The sequence below is a fragment of the Syngnathus typhle genome, linkage group LG10 (assembly GCF_033458585.1).
Source record: "Syngnathus typhle isolate RoL2023-S1 ecotype Sweden linkage group LG10, RoL_Styp_1.0, whole genome shotgun sequence".
Lineage (NCBI taxonomy): Eukaryota > Metazoa > Chordata > Actinopteri > Syngnathiformes > Syngnathidae > Syngnathus > Syngnathus typhle.
In genome coordinates, this window is record NC_083747.1 from 11,756,427 (window position 1) to 11,776,360 (window position 19,934).

The 19,934-nt window shown below is 44.9% G+C and overlaps 3 protein-coding genes across 7 annotated transcripts; 2 read left to right on the forward strand and 1 right to left on the reverse strand.

Annotated features, from left to right (window-relative positions):
• Positions 1 to 681: 681 nt before the first annotated feature.
• On the forward strand, positions 682 to 10,331 carry pex5 (peroxisomal biogenesis factor 5). 3 transcript variants are annotated; one of them, XM_061289479.1, is made up of 17 exons: positions 682 to 923; positions 2,816 to 2,972; positions 3,053 to 3,091; positions 3,171 to 3,288; positions 3,361 to 3,507; positions 3,922 to 4,006; positions 4,222 to 4,312; positions 4,527 to 4,649; positions 6,333 to 6,446; positions 6,671 to 6,754; positions 6,973 to 7,092; positions 7,171 to 7,314; positions 7,414 to 7,484; positions 8,067 to 8,288; positions 8,474 to 8,639; positions 8,726 to 8,883; positions 9,245 to 10,331. In XM_061289479.1, exons 2-17 carry the CDS (start codon positions 2,859 to 2,861, stop codon positions 9,492 to 9,494), a joined length of 2,046 nt encoding a protein of 681 aa, XP_061145463.1. In that variant the 5' UTR covers positions 682 to 923; positions 2,816 to 2,858; the 3' UTR covers positions 9,495 to 10,331. The 3 variants fall into 3 exon arrangements, with proteins under 3 accessions (XP_061145463.1, XP_061145464.1, XP_061145465.1); XM_061289480.1 differs by lacking the exon at positions 6,333 to 6,446 and having other exon boundaries at positions 683 to 923; XM_061289481.1 differs by lacking the exons at positions 4,527 to 4,649; positions 6,333 to 6,446 and having other exon boundaries at positions 683 to 923.
• A 403-nt stretch (positions 10,332 to 10,734) lies between these two features.
• On the forward strand, positions 10,735 to 13,630 carry cdca3 (cell division cycle associated 3). 2 transcript variants are annotated; one of them, XM_061289513.1, is made up of 6 exons: positions 10,735 to 10,878; positions 11,523 to 11,684; positions 11,753 to 11,864; positions 12,013 to 12,777; positions 12,866 to 12,918; positions 13,351 to 13,630. In XM_061289513.1, exons 2-6 carry the CDS (start codon positions 11,553 to 11,555, stop codon positions 13,438 to 13,440), a joined length of 1,152 nt encoding a protein of 383 aa, XP_061145497.1. In that variant the 5' UTR covers positions 10,735 to 10,878; positions 11,523 to 11,552; the 3' UTR covers positions 13,441 to 13,630. The 2 variants fall into 2 exon arrangements, with proteins under 2 accessions (XP_061145497.1, XP_061145498.1); XM_061289514.1 differs by having other exon boundaries at positions 10,786 to 10,878; positions 11,505 to 11,684.
• Positions 13,631 to 13,689: 59 nt separating this feature from the next.
• Positions 13,690 to 18,762, reverse strand: gnb3a (guanine nucleotide binding protein (G protein), beta polypeptide 3a). 2 transcript variants are annotated; one of them, XM_061289516.1, is made up of 9 exons: positions 18,562 to 18,762; positions 16,323 to 16,417; positions 15,817 to 15,962; positions 15,668 to 15,731; positions 15,300 to 15,462; positions 15,153 to 15,219; positions 14,864 to 15,065; positions 14,593 to 14,809; positions 13,690 to 14,338 (listed from the first exon to the last, which is right to left on the reverse strand). In XM_061289516.1, exons 2-9 carry the CDS (start codon positions 16,377 to 16,379, stop codon positions 14,232 to 14,234), a joined length of 1,023 nt encoding a protein of 340 aa, XP_061145500.1. In that variant the 5' UTR covers positions 16,380 to 16,417; positions 18,562 to 18,762; the 3' UTR covers positions 13,690 to 14,231. The 2 variants fall into 2 exon arrangements, with proteins under 2 accessions (XP_061145500.1, XP_061145499.1); XM_061289515.1 differs by lacking the exon at positions 18,562 to 18,762 and adding an exon at positions 16,525 to 16,688.
• Between the last annotated feature and the right edge of the window lie 1,172 nt (positions 18,763 to 19,934).

Sequence of the window (19,934 nt, forward strand, 5' to 3'; positions counted from 1 at the left end):
TTTTTTTGTTTTTTTTTTGCGAGTGTGATGTCACAAAAGGGAGTAATCATTGCATTGAAATAACTTCTATTATATTGTATTACGCTCACTACTGGAACATTACCTGTAATTACTGATACAGCGTTGATGAGTTACAGAGAGAAAACTGTTGAACAATGTGAGAAAATTCATAATAAAAATAATATATGACGTCTCCACGAGAAGCCCCTTTTTCACGTCTTGCATGTTTCATTACAAAATCATAGACATTTTAAAATGGTTTAGTTGTGTGTTATTATGGTTACTATGTTTATAATGTACATTGAATTATATAAAAAATATTTTCTAGACATAATCATGAAGTGCAAAATATGGAAAGCAACATTGTACTTTAATATTTGCATATAAGTCACTGCAATTAATCAGACCAAAAAAGTCGATTTTAATGTTTTTACGTTGTTTCCTTACCTAAATTCAAATCAACTTGACTTACACAGTCGTCAAGACACCATCATTTGGTTGGATAAAGTTTAACACAATGAGTTGAACTTTCATCGGAACATGCAGTATTGGATTTTTGATTTGTTTGGCGTTCTGACAAACAACTGTTGAACTTTGATATTTTACGACAAATATTTGGACGTAAATCATTCAGCAAGTTAGTGCGCCGGCGTTTGTACGTAAATCCGTTGGAGAATACGGTTCAGGCGTCCCTAAACAAGAGCTTCTTCGGCGCCGGGCTCAAGCGTGCACTGTGCGGTGTGTTATGGAGGTGGAAGGTGGTTAAAGGACTCGCACACAGCGGAGGATTTTGGTGGCTCTTCCTATGAGTTGACAGTGTAACTTCAGTCCCGAGACGGTTGTAAAAATACAACAGAACGTGCGGACACATCGGAGAAGAAGGCACAGCGGTGGTGAGCTCCAGGTAGCAGCTTCAGTCAGCGGTGAGTCCAACGTCACGCCGTCCGTCTCTTAGTGAGTCTTGGGCGGCGAGCTGACTTGTTCCGCACCGCTGGTCTTGGCTTGTTAGCATTGTAGCTAGTTAGCTTAGCGAGCTAACGCTTAGCTTGCCATTGTTGGTTTTGTTTTGAATTGTTTTGGATAAATGCCACGTTTGGAGCTCTGCTGATGCTGCTTTAATGAGCAGCTCAATACACAATTAGATGATTTTATTGTTTCTTTTTAATGGCATAATAAATCTAAGCGTCGAGAGCAATGTAAAATCATTTGACACATGACAATGAACCCTGTCAGGAGCACATCTGTTTTGCTTCTGATTGGGTTGTGGACATGTATTGAGTCATTGTTTTAACATACATGTACAAATGACAAGTATTGATATAAAAACGAGAGTATAACGGTTAATATATAATGTCGATGGTATGTAAACAGGTGTCACCTTAGCATAATTTGCACTACAAAACATTCACTGGACATTTAATTTGGAACATCCAACTATACTTAAATTATAGACCATAGTAATTTTGTGATATTAGTTTAGAACCATATTTATAATTTTATCTGGATGTATTTCAGAATTGCATCACATCATGCCAAGGGCTGTTTCTAATATTTTGACCCTCTCAAGTGTCAATCAAAATGTTTGAAATTAAATTGGTCTTATGTGTAAATGTGAGGGTTTGTTTTGTGTCCTCCTGTGCCCTGCCATTGGCTGGCGGCCAAGCCAAGGTTTACCCTGGCAGTCACATAAAGTTAACTCCAGTTCACACAGTGACCCTGTGACCCTAAATGAGGACAAGTGCCAGACAATGGATGGAGGAAGTAAATTATTGCTAGAAAATATCATTATGGATGTTGTGTCCAGCGAGTGCGGTCCGCTTGTGTATTAATAGCTTCTTATTATCCGCTTATTTCCATCCTAATCATGGTATCAGCGCCATGTAAATCAGAGCCCGCCGTTGGGTCATGGCCTCGTCTCTAATTGATAACAGAGGATGGAGTCTTGTTTTGTATGACGTGTTACGTGCGTATGGGAAAGAGGAATTCTGCCCGGTGTGATTTATATTCCGTTTTTGGAAATTGTAACTCATCTCCAGGGGAGTGGGGCTGAGTAGGCCAGACCCAACTGTTGATTGGGCTTCATGATGTGTATTCCGTACTGTAACGATTTAATGATTATTTTCTCCATACATGGAGTCAATTCAAAATATTTTATGTCCTTATATTGTGAGCAAATGTTATATACTTGCATATGTGTATTTTTAGGCCTTTGCCACCGACTGACGGGCTTAAAAATGTCGTGTTTAAAAAAAAAAAGTATTTTTAATTTAGTTTTTTCCATAATAAATGACACTAGGTTGAAGTTTCATATTATCACAGGTATTAGGCTCAAACAACATTTTTTTCTTACTACCCTTTTCATTCGGTGAACCTGATGCATTAAAAAAATGTGCTGTTTTTTTTTAGCTTGTGTTTGTTGCCGCCGTTGCATATTCTGGCCTGGGAGTTTGTTCAATGTGACACAGTTCTGTTAAAGCTTCCAAATACGAAGCCCAAAGTCAGTTCGAAGCAAAACTCGTGGAGCGTGTCTGTGTGCTGGCCCGTTGCAGCTTCATTATTCACGCTCGAGCCCAACTAGCAAATGATGTGGAAAAAAACAGCAGATGGAGCTTTAACTTGGTTATCAAGCAAAAGATAACTGGGGCACAGATTTTGCCTCGCTTGGCCTTTCAGCTGTTAAAAGCGATAGCCGCTAAAAACACGCTCTTAAATACTAACACCGAGCTCTTTGTTGGAGTTGATACAATTTTGTCCAGGAACACAAAAGTCAACATTGTACAAATAATAACTCGGAACCTTGCCCCCCCCCTCGCAGTTCTCAGGTGGTCCGATCGGGATTGCCCCATCCTTGTGTTGCCATGGCGATGCGGGAGCTGGTGGAGGCAGAATGCGGCGGGGCCAATCCGCTGATGAAATTGACTGGTCACATGACCAAGGAAGGCGGGGCGTGGCGGCACCGCGCCACACCTTCGGTGAGCTTCGTTTTTTTAAAACTGCCCAAAGGAAAGTCAACGCCTCTCATCCGCTTTTTTCCATTTTTACTTCACACTAGATTCCCGCAACTCCCATTGAAATAGCAACAGAAGATGAGGTCAGTATTTTTGCTTCCCCGTTAATATCTAGCTCGGTGCCGAAAGCTAAACGCTAATAGCGATTTGGGGTGTTCCCAGCTGGTCGATGAATTCCTCCAGCCGCCCCCGCGTCCCCCGCACACCTTTGACATGGGTCAGCTGCTGGAGGAGATGCAGCAGATCGACCAGCAGAGCTACAGACAGGCTCCGCAGAGAGGTACTCCTCCAAGTCCCCTCGCCGACATCTCCGGCCTCACGTGAATTCCAAAAGTTTACTGTGATGTCGCAGCCCCGGACGTGGCGGCCTTGGCTCTCTCGGGCGACTGGGCAGCGGAGTTCACCTCGGGCTCGGATTCCACCTCCACGCCGGGCCTCGGCGCGCTCGGTGACGCGGCCGACGCCGACTGGACCAAAGAATTCATCGCTCAGGCCGCGGGTAACTTTGATAACACGATAAAGCACATTCAACATGATCTTCATGCAACATTTCTCCTTTGAGTGTGTGAGGCAGACTTGTGGCTTCTGTGTTGTGTTTGGCCAAAGCGCTCCTTTGTCAGACACTGCAGGAATGCCGATTTCATGTATTAGATTAGCATCATATTTCGCCGGTATTGACTTTTTAACAGTCACCGATGCCGAGAATTGAAGTCGAGTGATAAAGTCAACTATTGGTTGAATTACGAGTCCCAAATAATTGCCGGCTGCTGTCATCACCTGTACACATAAAACATTTAAAAACACAGACGGTCCTCATATCCTAACAATATAAACTGGCACTGTTTTCCTTCAGTGAATGAAATCTGCCATTTCTTACTGTGTGGTCTCCTGGCACGTCCGTCTTCCCTTCCAGATCCTGGCCGCTGGGCAGAAGAATATCTGGAACAGTCGGAGGAGAAGCTCTGGCTGGGAGACTTTGGAGACAAGGAGAACGAGTGGTGAGTGGGGAGAAGTGTTTTGAGTTACTTTTTTTTTTTATATATATTACACAGACTTGGCAATTGCTTCGACTTTTCATATCCACTGTGCAGATGTGTGTTTTATTGAAACGTGCCTGCGAATAAAATAAAAGTGCACACCCACACGGTGACTTTTCTGAACTCGCCGAAGACCATCTCAAAATAACAATCGTCATATCTTGTTGACCAAACAGGACAAAGGAATATCAGCCGGGAGAGGAGCTGAGACAGACGGCCAACGAGCTCGTCTCCAAGGTGAACGACCCCAAGTTGCAGAACACGGAGGTAAGCCGCCGCTTCCCGTTCAGCCAGCAAGCCGCCGCCGCCGCCGATCAGCCATTTCGTCAGACATCTGTCGCTCAGCTCCTTTCCATTCGTTCCTTTGCAGTCATATTTGGGTGCTGGGGCAATTTAGTTGATCAGCATTGATATGATAAAGACAGTAAGCGTGAATGCTGATTTTATTCCCCCCTCCCTTTTTTTTTTCACTGTTGTGTAGTTCCTGCGTTTCATTAAGCAAATTGGCGAGGGCAGTGTGACAGTGGAGAGCAGGACAGACAAACAGCTGACAGATAAAGCTCAGGCCGAGGAGGCTCACAACTGGGCTTCCAATCTCAACCAGGTACGAGCCTCCAGTTGCCACAGGGAATACATGGCTGTTGCCCCCCCTCCCCCTCCACTCATAAAGCCTGCGACCCACCTCAAAGTCACATTTTCCCCCAAATCAACCATGACTTCTATTCCTCATAGATGAATCGTGCAGTCGCATTTGGATGTTTTACACACATTAACTCGAGTCTTTTAAAATGTAAACTATGAATTATTTTCACTGTGGTGTTGAGTTTCTGTCCGCGAAGAAGCCCCAAGCCAAACGTTCCTGGATTTCCCCTTCAAATCGCTGTCAAAGGGCCACTTGTGCCAAGAAATGACATAGAACAGATTTGAATCACATTTGCTCCTTCTGGTTTGGCTGCTCAGCTTTTTTTTTTTTTCTGTGTGTTAGCGTTTGATCAAATCTTGTTTACCTGCCAGAATCGACTACAGCAGGGGTCCCCAAACTTTTTCCTGTGAGGGCCACATAACCTTTCCCTTCTCTGATGGCGGGCCGGTGGCAGTTTGTAACAGAAAAAGTGTGACGATCGTAGGGGAGCTTAAAAAATTATTGTTTTCCAGAAAGCCACACATAACCAAATAACGGTTATTTAATAACCCTTACCAGGTTCTTTACAGAAAAAAAGTCAGGAAACAAATAATAACACTATTAATGAAATAAATAATAACTAAACCCTCTCTGAGTTCTTCACAGAAAAAACAGGAAATAAATAATAACTAAATAACTCTCTCTGGGTTCTTCATAGAAAAAAACCCATGGAACATTAACTTTCTGTTGTGCCATGCACAATCTTAACAGATAAAAGTTCAGCTCAGTTGTCAGAGCAGAACCTCTCTGACACATATGAGCAGTCTCTTAAAGTTCTTGTGTTCCTTCCTTATAATCCTTTTGTAGGTTCCAGTAGGCTTGTAGACACCGCTGTCTTTTTAGTTTTTAGTTTGATAGTGCGTCATAGTCTGGAGTAAAATTTGTTGTGGCAATTCTTAGGCGAGATCCGAGGTGTTGGTCCGTTTACCTCGATCTGTGACGGGTAGATGTTGACGTTCATGTGGCTGAACGTCACGTCGCGTACGTCGAGCCAAATTGGCAACTCTTTTAAACGCTCGGCACTGTGTTCACCCTGCTTTACTTGGGCGACATTTTAACGGAAGGATTCCAGGGGAAGGTTTGTGGGTGGCTTTAGCGCAAAACTGCATCTGAAAGCTCAGCGCGCAAATTACAAGAATGCTGTCGTCACAGCCCACGCTCTAAATTCGGGACTGATACAAATAGAGCGCGAGTGCGCCATGTCCGTACACGCACTTGTGAGTGTGCACCGAGCTTTCTGACACGGCTTCCGGTAGTAAATGCGCAGGCGAGCTTCCCCATCTACTGGGGAAACGCAGTCATTGCAGGCAAAATGAGCAAAAAAAAAAAAAAAGTTTAATAATACAATTTATTCAGGGTTGGCGGGCCGGATTAATCGGTCCCGCGGGCCGTATCCGGCCCGCGGGCCGTAGTTTGGTGACCCCTGGACTACAGTGTGTGTTTTTGTGATGACTACTTGCCCATAATCACAATTACGCTTCCCTTTTTTGACCCTGAATTAACAACCACAAATCATCTTCCTCTCTCACCCTGGAAACATACTCCCACATTGACCCCTTAAAAACCTCGAAAACTCTGTCCTATTCCTCCTCCTCCTCGGCATAGTTCCTGATGGAAACGGGGGGAGGGAGTCTTCCCTTGGAATCCACAGAGAGGAATGAGAAGATTGACAAAGCTAAAGCTAAGCAGGCACAGCAGTGGGCCAAAGTCGTCCGCCAGGTAGGACCGCCATGGACGGGCCACCGCTAGATGCCAGCGTTCTAGTTTCTTCTACTTGTAGCAAGTGTGCAGAAGGAAATTGGCTTTTTCCGTCTTTGTCTTTCCCCCCTTTACATTCGCTTTCCATGACCTCCCACCGCCCTGATTTATTGTTGCAACCCGTCCATCCCCCCCACCAGCCTAAAACCGCAAACAAGCCCCCTGAGCCCTCGTCTTATCTTCAGGTGTCACAGGAGTCCGCCGAGGCCTGGGTGGACAAGTTCACCGCAGCCGGACCGGAATTCCAGCAAGCCAAAGCCGCGGTGGAGGTGAGTCGGAGCCAGCGGTCAACCGCGTCGCTAATTGGATGCAGGGAGAAAGCCGGCAGATTGGGAAGTGGAGGATTTGCAGATGAATTATGGCACTTGAAGAGGCGGGCAAATTCCTCCACCTCTTTCTGCTGCTCATAAATCAGTTTTGGAAGTTGTGCGCCTCTTCGGCCTTCCTGTACAACTTTACCATCCTTCTTTTTTTTTCTTTTCCCCAGAGCGATGTGGATTTCTGGGAGAAGCTGCAACAGGAGTGGGAGGAGATGGCAAAGCGAGACGCGGAGAGTCACCCCTGGCTGTCGGACTTTGATCAGATGCTCAGCTCGTCTTACGACAAGGTCGCTGTCTCGTCTGTGCGGTGCTTGGTTTTGGCCCGGCGGGGTTTGAATCTCTTGTTTTGGCCGTCTCGCTTTCAGGGCTACCAGTTTGAAGAGGACAACCCCTACTTGTCCCACCAAGACCCTCTGACGGAGGGCGTAAAGAGGATGGAGGCGGGGGATATCCCCGGGGCCGTTCGCTTCTTTGAGAGTGCCGTACAGAAAGAACCAGACAACCAACTGGTGAGCTAGGAACAGCTCAAGATTGGTTAATCGACGGCCGTTTTCATCAGCTGATGATAGCTCTATTATTTTTGTTTATTTTTATGATTTTTATTTCAGGCTTGGCAATACTTGGGAACATGTCAGGCAGAAAATGAGCAAGAATTTGCTGCCATCAGCGCCCTCCGCAGGTCAGTTGTGAACATTGATTACCTGCACGAGCCGTGATATTGCAAAATTTGTGTCGCACACATGCAGAGCCCAAATCTGTAATATCAAACCAACTGGAGTTTTGACAGCAAATAAGGTTGGGTTTGAAAAATCCTCATGTAGCACCATGCTGTAGTCACAATTCAATCAGATTTCATTTGCTCAGTTTTTATCCTTGGAACCAGAAGGACTTCCCAGGTCCTGATGGAACTTTGCCACTTTTAGCTGTTACGATCCTTGATTGTGACACATGAAAAATGGTTCCACTTCTGTGAGGTCTGCTCCCTTACACGTTTTATAGCAAGTCTGCTTGATGATTGATTGGCTTTTTATAGTCATCTATTCTTCAGGAGTCGTGATGAAAATGGTCGATTGTAAAACAAAGTCTGCTGGGCGAGATCTTCAAGGATTCTTTCGAAAGTAGCTCCGTTGTTCTGTTTAACATTCAGTTAGCAGATCTGAGTTATTGCTCGATTGGGGCTTCGCACTTTCACAGACAGCGTACACGAATACATCATAAAAATCTGGAGCGCATAAAACCTCTTCTCCAACTTGTCCGTCAGATGTGTGGCGTTGAAGAAGGACAACCTGACCGCTCTGATGGCGCTGGCTGTCAGCTTCACCAACGAGTCGCTGCACAGGCAGGCCTGCGAGACTCTCCGCGACTGGCTCAAGCATAACCCCAAGTACGCCAGCGTGTGGGAGCAGCATCAGCGGGAACGCCAGCAGGACGCGTCCAGAGAAAGGGAAATGGAGAGGGAGCGCTTTGGCTCTCTGCTGCCAGAGTGAGTAGCATACTTGTTGTTTGGTAGTATACTGCCTCCTGGTGGTCAAAGTTCTCGTACCAGAAGGAGCATCACAATGGTTAGTGAATTGATGTGACAAACTTATTTTCTTTATATTCTGGTTCATTGCATGTTTTAACAAAGTACAATATTATTAATTTTTGGTTTTCTCTCCGCTCTTGCAGAGCCGTGTTCACGGACGTACAAACGTTGTTCCTGCGTGCGGCGAACACGAACCCCACGCAGGTGGACCCACAACTGCAGTGCGGTCTGGGAGTCCTCTTCAACCTCAGCGGCGAGTACGATAAAGCCGTAGACTGCTTCACCGCGGCGCTCTCGGCCACCCCGCAGGTGAAGTGAAACCTCAGCACACAGTCGAGACCAGCAATTTGCCCCTGGGGTCACTTTTGATATCATCCTATCGTCCTGCCTCTCAGGACTACTTACTGTGGAACAAGCTGGGCGCCACGCTAGCCAACGGCAGCCGCTCAGAAGAGGCTGTGGCCGCCTACAGGAGAGCCTTGGAACTGCAGCCGGGGTTTGTCCGCAGTCGCTACAATCTCGGAATCAGTTGTGTCAATTTAGGAGCACACAGGTGAGACTGACACACCGTCATCACCCAGTTAAGCTATTTTGCATTTTTTACAACAGTGTCAGGAATTAATTCGACAGGTTTTATTTTTTTTTACTACCACATAGTGCCTGTTTGTAACACTTCAATGAATTTTGACTTGATAATCATAAACCACACAATGGGTGCATTTAAGTCATCTGGGCACCAGATGGCACTAATCAGCACTGTAACTTTGCTGTTTATACTCCTCAAAGTTACCACCAAAGTTGAAAAAAAAAAAGTTTCTGCGATGAATTAGATTTTTCAGGTATTTTTACTTAAATCTATTGAGCGTTCTGCTCGCCTTGATAATGCTGGAGCTCAATGTCTTCTTGATGTTCAGGGAGGCGGTGGAGCACTTCCTGGAGGCGTTGTCCCTTCAGCGGCAAGCCGCCGCCGCCGTGGAATCGAGAGTGGCGCAAAGCCCCGGCGGCACTGCGGCCACTGTCATGTCGGACAACATCTGGTCCACGCTGCGCATGGCTCTCAGCATGATGGGCGAGAGCTCGCTCTACTCGGCCGCCGACCGCCGTGACCTGGACACGTTACTGGCACACTTCTGCCAAAGGGAGGTGGAGGGCGGGCCCGAATGATGGTCCATCTCGGGGGGGGTGATTGCGTGCGAATGCTCCCTGCACGGAGGAGGATGTTTGGGACTGAAAGAGACAGTACAAGGGAACTGATGTGTAAGACGCTGTCAGTCGTCCTCCAGTCATCAGCCGGTTCACTTGCAGCTTTGGTATCAGCCGACTGGAGTACATTTGTTTTATTTTGCATATTTGACGATCCTGGTGGTTCCTTTTCCGATGCTTTGACAGTTTTGTAATAACGCTAAAATGTTTTTTCCCCGCCTCAAAAACAAGTCGTATGTGGAGCTGTCAACATGATTATCGTGTTCAGTAGATTGATGGAACAGACAGTGTGAGTGCCTCTTTTCGAGTTGCACTACTTACTTTCAAAATTACTTATTTTTGTGTATAAAATGTTTTGATTTTTTTAGGGGAGGAACCAGTTAGAAGCCAGGCCCTTGAAGTGAACACCTGTAAAACTGTCGTGTGCGACTGCAAGAGAACGTTTGTATTTGAGTGAAAGAGGCCGAGAGTTTGGGGAGAATATATATATATTGTTTGTATGTTTTTCTGAGTTTGTGTATGATCGTGTCTGAGCACGTGTGAGTATTTTTGAGTGTGTGCTGTACAGCCTCGAGGCACTTTGAATGATAAGATCATATTTGTGTAATATGATTGGTTCTCCGTGGGCTCCTCCCTTGCATTCGAATCCAACGTCAAACGCATTGCTCCACTGTAAATTTAAGTGTTCCCATAACGTGTAATATTGTAAGTTCATCGTTGCACTATAATTGTTTTCAGGTAACTGATGGCCTGGCAGCAATGTATAATATAATCAGCAATAAAGCCCTAAATTTTAAATATCCCTTTGTGATTCGATTTTATGGTAGACAATATTATACAAAGTCGCTGATAAATAGGAACACATATATTTGAACGTATTATTTAAATGACGGAATAAATGCAATTTGATTATGTAAATAGTGGTTTCTTGGGAGCATTGGGATTTTAAACAAAGGTAAAGCTAAATAACTTGCACACATATTTTAAAACATTTTTCACGTCGCTGACAGTTGGGGAAAATACTATAAACATAAAACGATCATGAAAATAAAAATGTTCCTAAAACACGTGCTCAAACCGAAAAATAACGTCAGTTGTTTCACTTCAAACGTAGCAAGTTTTGTAGCAACCCCGCCCACCCGTCGATCACTCTGCTCTGAACCATTCAGCACCGAAAACAGGCTACGTACCAACCCGCTGATTGGCTCATTCAAAAAGCACGTGACCTAGCACGCCGTTTAAATGTACGCGAGAAAGTCCTTTCAGTTGAACGCTACTTTATTTCTTGTGTTTGAAGGAACGTCTGATAAAGTCTCTACGATCCGTTGACTGTCTACTTTTAAGGGTAAGCTTGAAAATGTATTCGCTGCTGGCTCCCGGTTTATTGGATTATTATAGACTCGATGTTTTTTTACGTTAATGTGTTACAATACAGAAAGTAGAAATGTTGTTTTCGTCGTCAGTGAAACGGGAAAGAAATCACATTAACAGAAGTAGCTCATTTAGCATTTAGCATTTGGGCTTTATTGGATTATTCTAGACATTAATGTGTTGCAATATAGAAAGTAGAAATGTCGTTAATGTAAACGGGAAAGTAATCACATTAGCAGAAGTAGTGCACGTTAGCCCAGTTTACCCACGCTACAAACTTACATTTAAGCCTTTACGTATGCCAATTATGAAAAGACTTAAAACTAATACCAAAACAAGACATGAAAAAGCACAAACGGCATAAAACAGAGATTTACATACGCCAGGATCTTCTCATTGTTGTATTTAATTAGAAAATGATTATGTGTTGTTATGTGGTGGACACTTTTGAAAAATGACCTTAGCAATGCTTTAAACTCGAGTAAATTAGTCCTAAAGGGAAATGCTGATGCAACTTAATGTTAAAAAGTAAAACAGTTAGCCTTCTCTTTCAAACTAATTGTTATTAAGGCACTGAAACTGACTTTTCGTGTAATTAAGAGTCTTGTGGCTGTTCAGGTTTGATCTAAAAAAAAAAAAAACCTCAGAATGGGAGCCAGTGAGAGCAAGATAGCACAGAGGGCTGCAACCAAACAAGAAGCGCCCATCAAGAACTCCAGGGTGGCTCGGCTCATCGATCCACGTTCCCCATCGGTGGCCATTGACCGCACACCCATTCAGGTACAAACTTTCGAATTTCAGATCAACTATCACCCTTGACTAGCAGTAACCATTGTTACTCCTCACAGGTTGGCGCGATTAAAACCGATGAGCTGACGAGTGAGTGTCCTTTAGTGGAAGGCGATCCTCGCTCACCCACTGTAGGCATTTCCCGCACGCCTGTCCGAGAAGTCATGAGAGGTAACTTTGTTTGATCAGAGTTCTTCATATGAGCAACGTTACTTGAAATGTACTGCACATGAAATTGGTTCCTCAAAAATATCAGAACGAAGCACTTAGAATTTAGACTTCGCAAAATGCAATAAATAATCAAAGTTGTTGTCTGCAGCCAAAGTGGGCAGCCTCGCACGACGTCTGGGAATGTTATTCCACATGGAAGCCGAAGGCAAAGTCCCCATAAATGACGTCGGCGCCCAAGAGGGTTGTGACGTCCTCGAGGGCGAGGAGCCGGATTCCACCGAGCCTCTTCTGACTCCACCGAAGCCACACGTCTCCGACTCGTTGACTCAACACTCCAACCTCATGACCACACCCGTTCAGAGAGTGCATAGTTCCTGCAGCCCCTTTGTGCTGCTGGAGCAACCTGGGGCGGAAGTGGAGATTGAAACGGACGATGCCAACCTGGAGGAGGCAGAGGAGGCCTGTGAGTCTCCGCTCCACAAGAGGCTGAGCATGAGCCTCATCACCTGCCTCGAGGGAGCGCCCTCACCCCAGATCCTTGACGAGGTGCACCAGGACAGCAGCGGACTGGACCACCTCTACGCTCCTCCCGCAGTCACGCCCGAGCCGACTCGGGACTCCTCTGACCCCCCCGTGCAGCAGCAGGAATTAACCCAAGAGGTGTCCAAGGAGGCTTCCGAGGCACCCGTCTTGCAATGTCCCAGCGACACCCACCGCCTCACCCTGGACATGAGGAGTCCGAGTCAGTTGGTGTTCAAGCCACAGTGGCTGGGCAAAGGTTTTGGAGCCACCGGGCTCAGGGTCAGGGCCGTGCAAGGTGCCAAGGGGGGGTCGTCCCCGCTGGCTGTGGCGGTGGCGGTGAAGAGCATCAACAATGAAAACAAGGGGAGCGCTGGCAAACAAAAGCAGAAAGGTGCGTCCCTGTGTAACTGTTTTATTTCTTGATTGATTATAGCATTTTACATGTACTTCATGTTTCATTATTTTTCTCTCCCTTACAGAAGGCCGCTCCCCACTGCAAATTCTGCAGAATTCACAAAGGGGACATCCTCAGGTCAGCAAAACAATTTATTCCTTTTCAACAATTAAATAAGAACATGTTTCATAAACTCATTTGTTTATTCCCGCAGAATATTTTGCCCACGTAACACACAAGGTGACTGAATTTGCAAGCAAATTGTAATTAGCTTACCCCATAGTTTTTCGTCTTCCCCCATTCTAGGGTAAAAGGTTTTACCACAAACTGAACCGCTAACTATTTCTTTGGCCTTAGTTAGCTACCGCTTTTGATGTGATATTCTCCTGAGGTGTGCTAACAGTCTCCTGCTATTAGCTTTGGCTAGCTCGATCAGTCGTCCTATTTATCATACATCGTATCAGCTACGATGCCATTCATCAGCTCAACAACTAAACATTGGTCCATCCCCGCGACTCAACAGTTTACTTAAAAAAATGAATAAATAGAGGATTATTGTGTTTATTCCAGATGAGGCTCAAAGGTTCCACCCCAGAGAAGGCTCGGCTCGGCCAGGTGGAGCGCAGAGTTCTCTCCGGTTCTCTGAACAAGGAAAATTAATGATGCATTAACTTTTTTCTTTTTAAATATTTTCATCACTCATCTGTTTTATGTCTCTTTCTGTGTGGTTTTATGTGTACAGCTTTTCAAAATGGACTGATTTTGTGTTCTGTCTTTTATTACCACCATAAGCAGTTTTTCTTGACCCTTCTGTAAATTATAAATAAAAGCGTTGACTATTACCCATCAAGCTTTTGTTTTTGCACGTCTGCTTTCACAGTAGAATCTAACAAAAATGACCACAAGACATATAGAATCACATCTTTATTTGACAGTCTGTTTGGAAAGATATGCTAAACAACAAATTCCCAAAAGTTGCGGTCACATGTGTTCAATAGCATGTTTTGCTAAATCCTGAGACAAATGGCTCCTTGCTTGTAAGTGCTTAGTGAACCACTTTTCTTTGTGGTCCCATCTGTCACTGTCTCATTTTTTTTGAGGGGGGGGGGGGATCAGAACAAGCCAGTGTCACATTCAATACAAACACAAAAACCTCTAGGATGTCGAATTCTATTTAGAAGAGCAAGTCAACATGAGCATCTATTGGAAAACTAACCAAAAAAAACAAGTTTGCTTGATATAAAACACAGCATCCCAACCTACATGACGGACGTCCATCTAGTGTACTTGTGTTTGACAACCGCTTGACTGCAGAGGTCGAGTGTGCCAGACCGCGGCGTAATAATGAACTAAAGGAATTTTCATTCACATGATCCAACCAACGACATGAAAAATTGGCACAATTAAATCCTCCGCCCGTGAATGTAGATCCCGATGCCGGCCCCGAGGCCTCAATTCCAAATCTTGAGGAAGCTGTCCCACGAACCCGTGCAGCACGCCATTCCGTCCGAGGATACGCCGATGCAGCTCACTCTGTTGTCGTGGCCGGCCAGCACTCCTGTCGTGTTTAGAGAGAATAAAATAAAATTTTGCAAAATTACAATTTTTTTTCTCAATCATTTGATTTTCAATTATGCCGTGGTTTGATTTTAATTCGGTAGTATTCGATTCAATCTGTAGCTTTTGACTCTGAATCTAGGATTTAATTTTGAATCTGCACGGAGAATTTGATTATAAATCAGTAGCATTTGATTCGGTATCATTTGTTTTGGCAGCATTTGAATTGGTGGCATTCACAGCGTGCCCACTCACCCACTCTTTCCGCTTTGAGCGCGTCCCAAATATTAACGTTGAAGTCATCGTAGCCGGCCAGGAGGAGACGTCCCGACAGGGAGGGGGCCAGCGAGGTGACTCCGCACATGATGCTGGAATCCTGGTAGGTGATGAGCTCCTGGTCGGCCCTCAGGTCGTACAGCTTGCAGGTGGCGTCATCAGAGCCCGTGATGACCGCGTTGCCGTTGGGGAAGAACTGCGGACGAGGTGGTGAATACCGGCCGTCGCACGGTCGTCAACGTGTTCTTACCCCGATAGCGTTGATGTCGCTCTCGTGGCCACCAAAGGTCTGTCTGCAGTTGCCCTCCCGGATGTCCCACAGTTTGGCCGTGAAGTCGCAGGCGCCCGAGATGAACAACTTGAAGTCCGGGGACACGGCCAAGGACATGCAGTCTCCCTGGTGACCCGCGAAGATAGTTTTCTGGGTGCCCGTCTCGATGTCCCACAGCACGCTGGAACCAAGACCACCGGCGCCACAAGATTCAGCTAAATCATTAAGTTTGCAATATCAGTTATGAAATCGACCCAAGACGACTCACCAAGTGCAGTCTCCAGAGCTGGTGATGATCTCGCTGTCGCTGATGAAACGGCAGCACGACAGGTAACCTGCAACGACGACAAAGCTGTAATAAGTGCTTGACATCCGCAGCGGCAGAACGTTGGCGAGTCTTTTTGTTGCCACTTGCCCGTGTGAGCCGCCAGCTCGCGCATGACCTTGACGTTGCCGTCCTTGCCCTTCAGGTTGTAGATGGAGCACATGTTGTCCAGACCGCCGCACGCCACCAGGTTGCCCGACGGGGCGTAGGCGCATGTCATCACCCACGACGACTTGAGGGGGATGGCGTTCACCTGGATGAAGTACAGGCATCTAGTTAAGTCGACCTGCTGTGCTATCACCAACGACTGTTTATTATTATCGTCAGTCAAACCTTCCTGACATTTCCTTCCCCACTGGCGACTGTTTCAAAGAGGAAAAACCTGCTCACCACCCGCTTGGCAAACACGGAGCCGTTCCCGCAGGAGAACCAAACACGACAGGTGAGTAACTTCTCACCTTGTTGGTTGTGATGCTGTCCCACACGATGAGCTTCCCGTCTTGAGACGCACTCACGCATAACCTGGGCGCAGGTTAACACAAAATCTTAAAATTCCTTACATCATCTCAAAAAAAAAAAAAAAAAAGAGATTTAAATGAACGTTTACTTGGAGTCAGTGGACCAGTGCATGGCGTAGATCTTGGCCAGGTGACCCCTCAGTGTTTTCCTGGTCTTCATCTGGACGCGGCCCACCACGTTGATGCTAGATACGGCCTCCTGGAAGCTCATGTCCTGCATGGCCTTGCGCGCCGCCTAAGTGCATACAGTCACAAAATCATCCGGTAAAATAGGTCCTAAAAATCCAATCTCATATTTCATTCCAAGTGTTTTTTTTGTTTTGATCTTATAATACCACTGCAGAAGAGTACCATTGAAAAACTGTTTGTGTCAAATGGCCCACTAGGGATTTTAAGTACTGCCCTGAAAGGCAGTTTCTGTTAGCAACATGAAATTTTGACCTATAGATTTTTCTTTTTTTTAAATGTCAAGCAATTCCAATGCTCAGATGTATTTCCATTATCTATAGGACGACTATTGTCTGGTATGTAACATCAATGATTCCACTGTTGCTTTTCTTTCTATTTATTAAGTGCCATCATGCAGCGTACTTACAGTAATCTGGTCCTTGAGACTGTCTGCCTCCTTTCGCAGTTGCTCCATTTCACCCATGGCGATGCTCGTCAGGCACTCTCAGGGACGCTAGAAAGCTGAAAAGGCCCCCCCGCCAGGAAAGGACAACACAATTGAATATTTTGCTTCAGTAGAACCTCACACGGTCCATCCAGCCCAGTGTGGCCAAGACACTGGCGTTTACCTGCGTGGGGCTTGTCGAGGAAGTAACGTTTTTGCAAGTCAAACTGGGCTCCTGTCTGCTTTGCAAACTTGATTAAACACAGAAACTGGTAGAGCACGTACACACACACACACACACACACGATCCCCCTCTCAAACACAGATCCAGTTGAGCTCAGGCAAGAGTATATGAATATTCAAGCGAGCAAAAGTATTTGCACTACAGATGATTCGCCCCGTATGTACACACAAACCAGTACATCCTGTCAGAATGTCATCACGTCAAAGTATTGGGAGAGGATACGAGAGAGGGGGTGTGGAGTGTGTGTGTGTGCGCGCGCACGCGTATGTGTGTGTGTGTGTGCGTCCAGATTGTTGATTGGAATTGAATTTTGTTATGTTGTGATTAAAAGAGCCAGTTCATTCTCTGATGGACAAAATCAGTGAGTAATGTCAGCTTTTCGAGTATAACTTTGATTTTGGAATGTTTACTGAAAAGATTTCTGCAATTCAATAAAAAAAAATTGTTCTAATTTTCTCATGCTTTGAACATAAAAACATTTTAAAAAAATGACACTTGCAATGAGCTGCTGTAGGCCACAGCTCACGTCTCGATTCTCACAATTGGCCATTCTCAGCTCCTAATGTCACTCATCGAACTAGTTTTTCCTTTTCATTCTCTTTTATTATATTTTATGACTCAAAGACACGGCATTTTTGTTTGTTTAAAAAAAAAACCACGAAATTAATTGTGATTTATTTAGGGGAAGACAAGATTAATGACGTTAATTCATTTCAACGGGGCCGATCGATTCGATCATACGAAGGGCCCACAATATTTCCAGTGGCTGGCACTTTCCTACCTGATTTGAATCAGGCCACACACGACCTGATGGATTTGCCTCTCATTTGTCTAAAGTGAAAACGAGAGAACGCTGAAGGCAAGTTGTGTGTGTGTGTGTGTGTTTAGTGAGAGTGCGAGCCTGCTAAAATAAAATTACAGTAATGAGAGATAGCCTCGGGCTGATTTAATGGCTTTTTTCTTGTTCCGTCATTGTTTTGGGTGATTAAACGGCTGCAAGGAGAGGACGGTGGTGATGGATGGCAAAGTGGATTCACCACTACCCGTGGGTGGTTGGGGGGGGGGGGGGGGGTCGTAAGACCGGGGTCAGGAGAGTGAGTTTTAAATCTCGTCGGCGGTGGAGATTTTTAAAGGGGAAAAGGGTAGGCGGGCGCCTTTTTGAATCAAATCTGCTCTCATCCGATTACTGACTGCTCTTTGCATGTGGATAAGAGACGGGAGGGAGGGAGGGAGGGGACGACACCAGAGGGAGGAGGGGGTGGGGGGGACCTGGATCGAGTGGGGGTTGTCGGACACAAGAGTGAAAGTCATGTTAGTCAAATTCTGATTCTTCGTCAAAATATATGATTAGATTCCGAAGAAATTTTACTTCATTAGGTACAAATTTACTCTCCTATTTTCACTGATATGAAAGAAAGAACACAAAAAAACTCATGTTCAAATCCTTGTAATTAACAATGGGCAACAAATTAAGTTTTTCAATCAGAGATGCAAAGAGAGAACACAAAAAAACTCATGTTCAAATTCTTGTAATTAACAATGGGCAACAAATTCAGTTTTTCAATCAGAGATGCAATCTAGAATTTTTTGCACTTAATCTGCCCTTGTTTTTATCAAGCAAATCAGGTTTCCTTAATAATAAAACAACAGTTATATAATGGGTAATCTATTAATATATAATATATATTATAATAATATATTAATATAATAATATCGATGAATTAAGGGTCAGGTTCGACAACAGGTAGAATTTTTTTTTTCGCTTTTAAATGACAATACATGGTAAAAAAAATATTGCTAATTTAGAACAAACTTAAAATTAAATGATTTCAAAGATTGGATGTTTAGAAAAAAAAAGTAAAGACTTATTTGAAATCAGCATCAAAAATTTGTTAAGGACACAATAGGCCATCTCGGATCAAAATTTGCTGTTGACCAGTGTAATTATCCCTAACCAAATACAAAAATGGGCCTCACCAGTTTGGAGACTCCTCTTGGAATGTTCCGGATGACTTAAAAAAACAAAAGATAAAAACAAATGAATGTAGTCAAACGGCTGCAGCAGTCAGTCAGCCTCTGACCATGGCAGCACTTTCCGTTCACTTTTGTAACGGGCCTGATGCTCCCTTTGGCCGGTCCCTCTCCTCTGCTCTCCTCTTCTGTTCTGTCCAGTCTGTGAGGAACAGATGAGGATTGCAGGGATGAAGGGAGATCAGGGATGAGGGGATAAACCCAGCAATGGACAGAGAGAGGTGGCTGCTGCTGGAGGTTGGGGGGGGGGGGGGGTGCTGACAAAACGGAGAAGAGGCAAAGGGGGGCAGACCAAAGAAGGTGCTTGGCCTGCTCGGAGCAAGGGGGTCACAAGACACGAGCGTGGGGTGAATCCCGGGCTGGAAATAATGGAGGGGAGGGGAGAGGAAAGAAAAGAACAGGGTTGAGGTGTATGACTTTTTATGGTGCAGTCGTCACTAATCCTGAAAGTTCCGTGAGTGGCAGCAGGGCCGATGTTGACCAAACCCGAGAGGGAGCGGATATGAGCTGCTCAGAATCAGCGGGCTAACTCCATTTTTGTCATTTTGCAGGAGAGAGATGTAGAAAAATTATAAAATAAAGAGAATATGTAAATGTCTTACTATCTTAGCATTTCAACTTGGTATCTTAATACTAATTGTCAGGATATCGATTGAACATAGATGGTGCAGCAAAATATGTAAATAGACAATTTAACAAGACTATCCTTTGAGAAGAATAACAGATGTTAGTATTGTACTGATGAGCTGAGTGTACTTGAAATGTCGCAAAATTATGGATCAAGTGCTATATTTGTTAAAATACACATTACAATGATTGATGTTTTTAGCCTAGAACGGATTGATGGCATTCTGATTCATTTCAATGGGAAATGATGATTTGAGTGACAAATAAATGTGGTCACGGAGCAAGTCAAAGTCAGTTTAGTTATTATGTTTCACTCTTGTCTCCATTCTTGCGCGCTTGAATTTTAAGCCCTGTCCTCTTCACGCATCGCCACCCCGAGTCCAATTCGCACGATGGAGCCGATTCCAATATTGCAATGCGGCCTTATGTAATTTCTAGTCAAATACATAATGAGATGTCACGCAGACTTCCTGCGGCGATGTCTAATTACGGCATCGGGTGTGAGGTCGTACGCATGCGTGACATCATGCGCTACGTGACACCCGCCAAAGAGGGATGTTTCGGGTACGCCGGGGTTTCAGCCAACTGCCATCGACCCAATTCTGGACAAGTGGTGGTGGGAGGGGAATTATAACACGGAGACGTGGGGGGCTGAGAGTGTTAATATGGGACATAAACTGCACTTGAGGCTG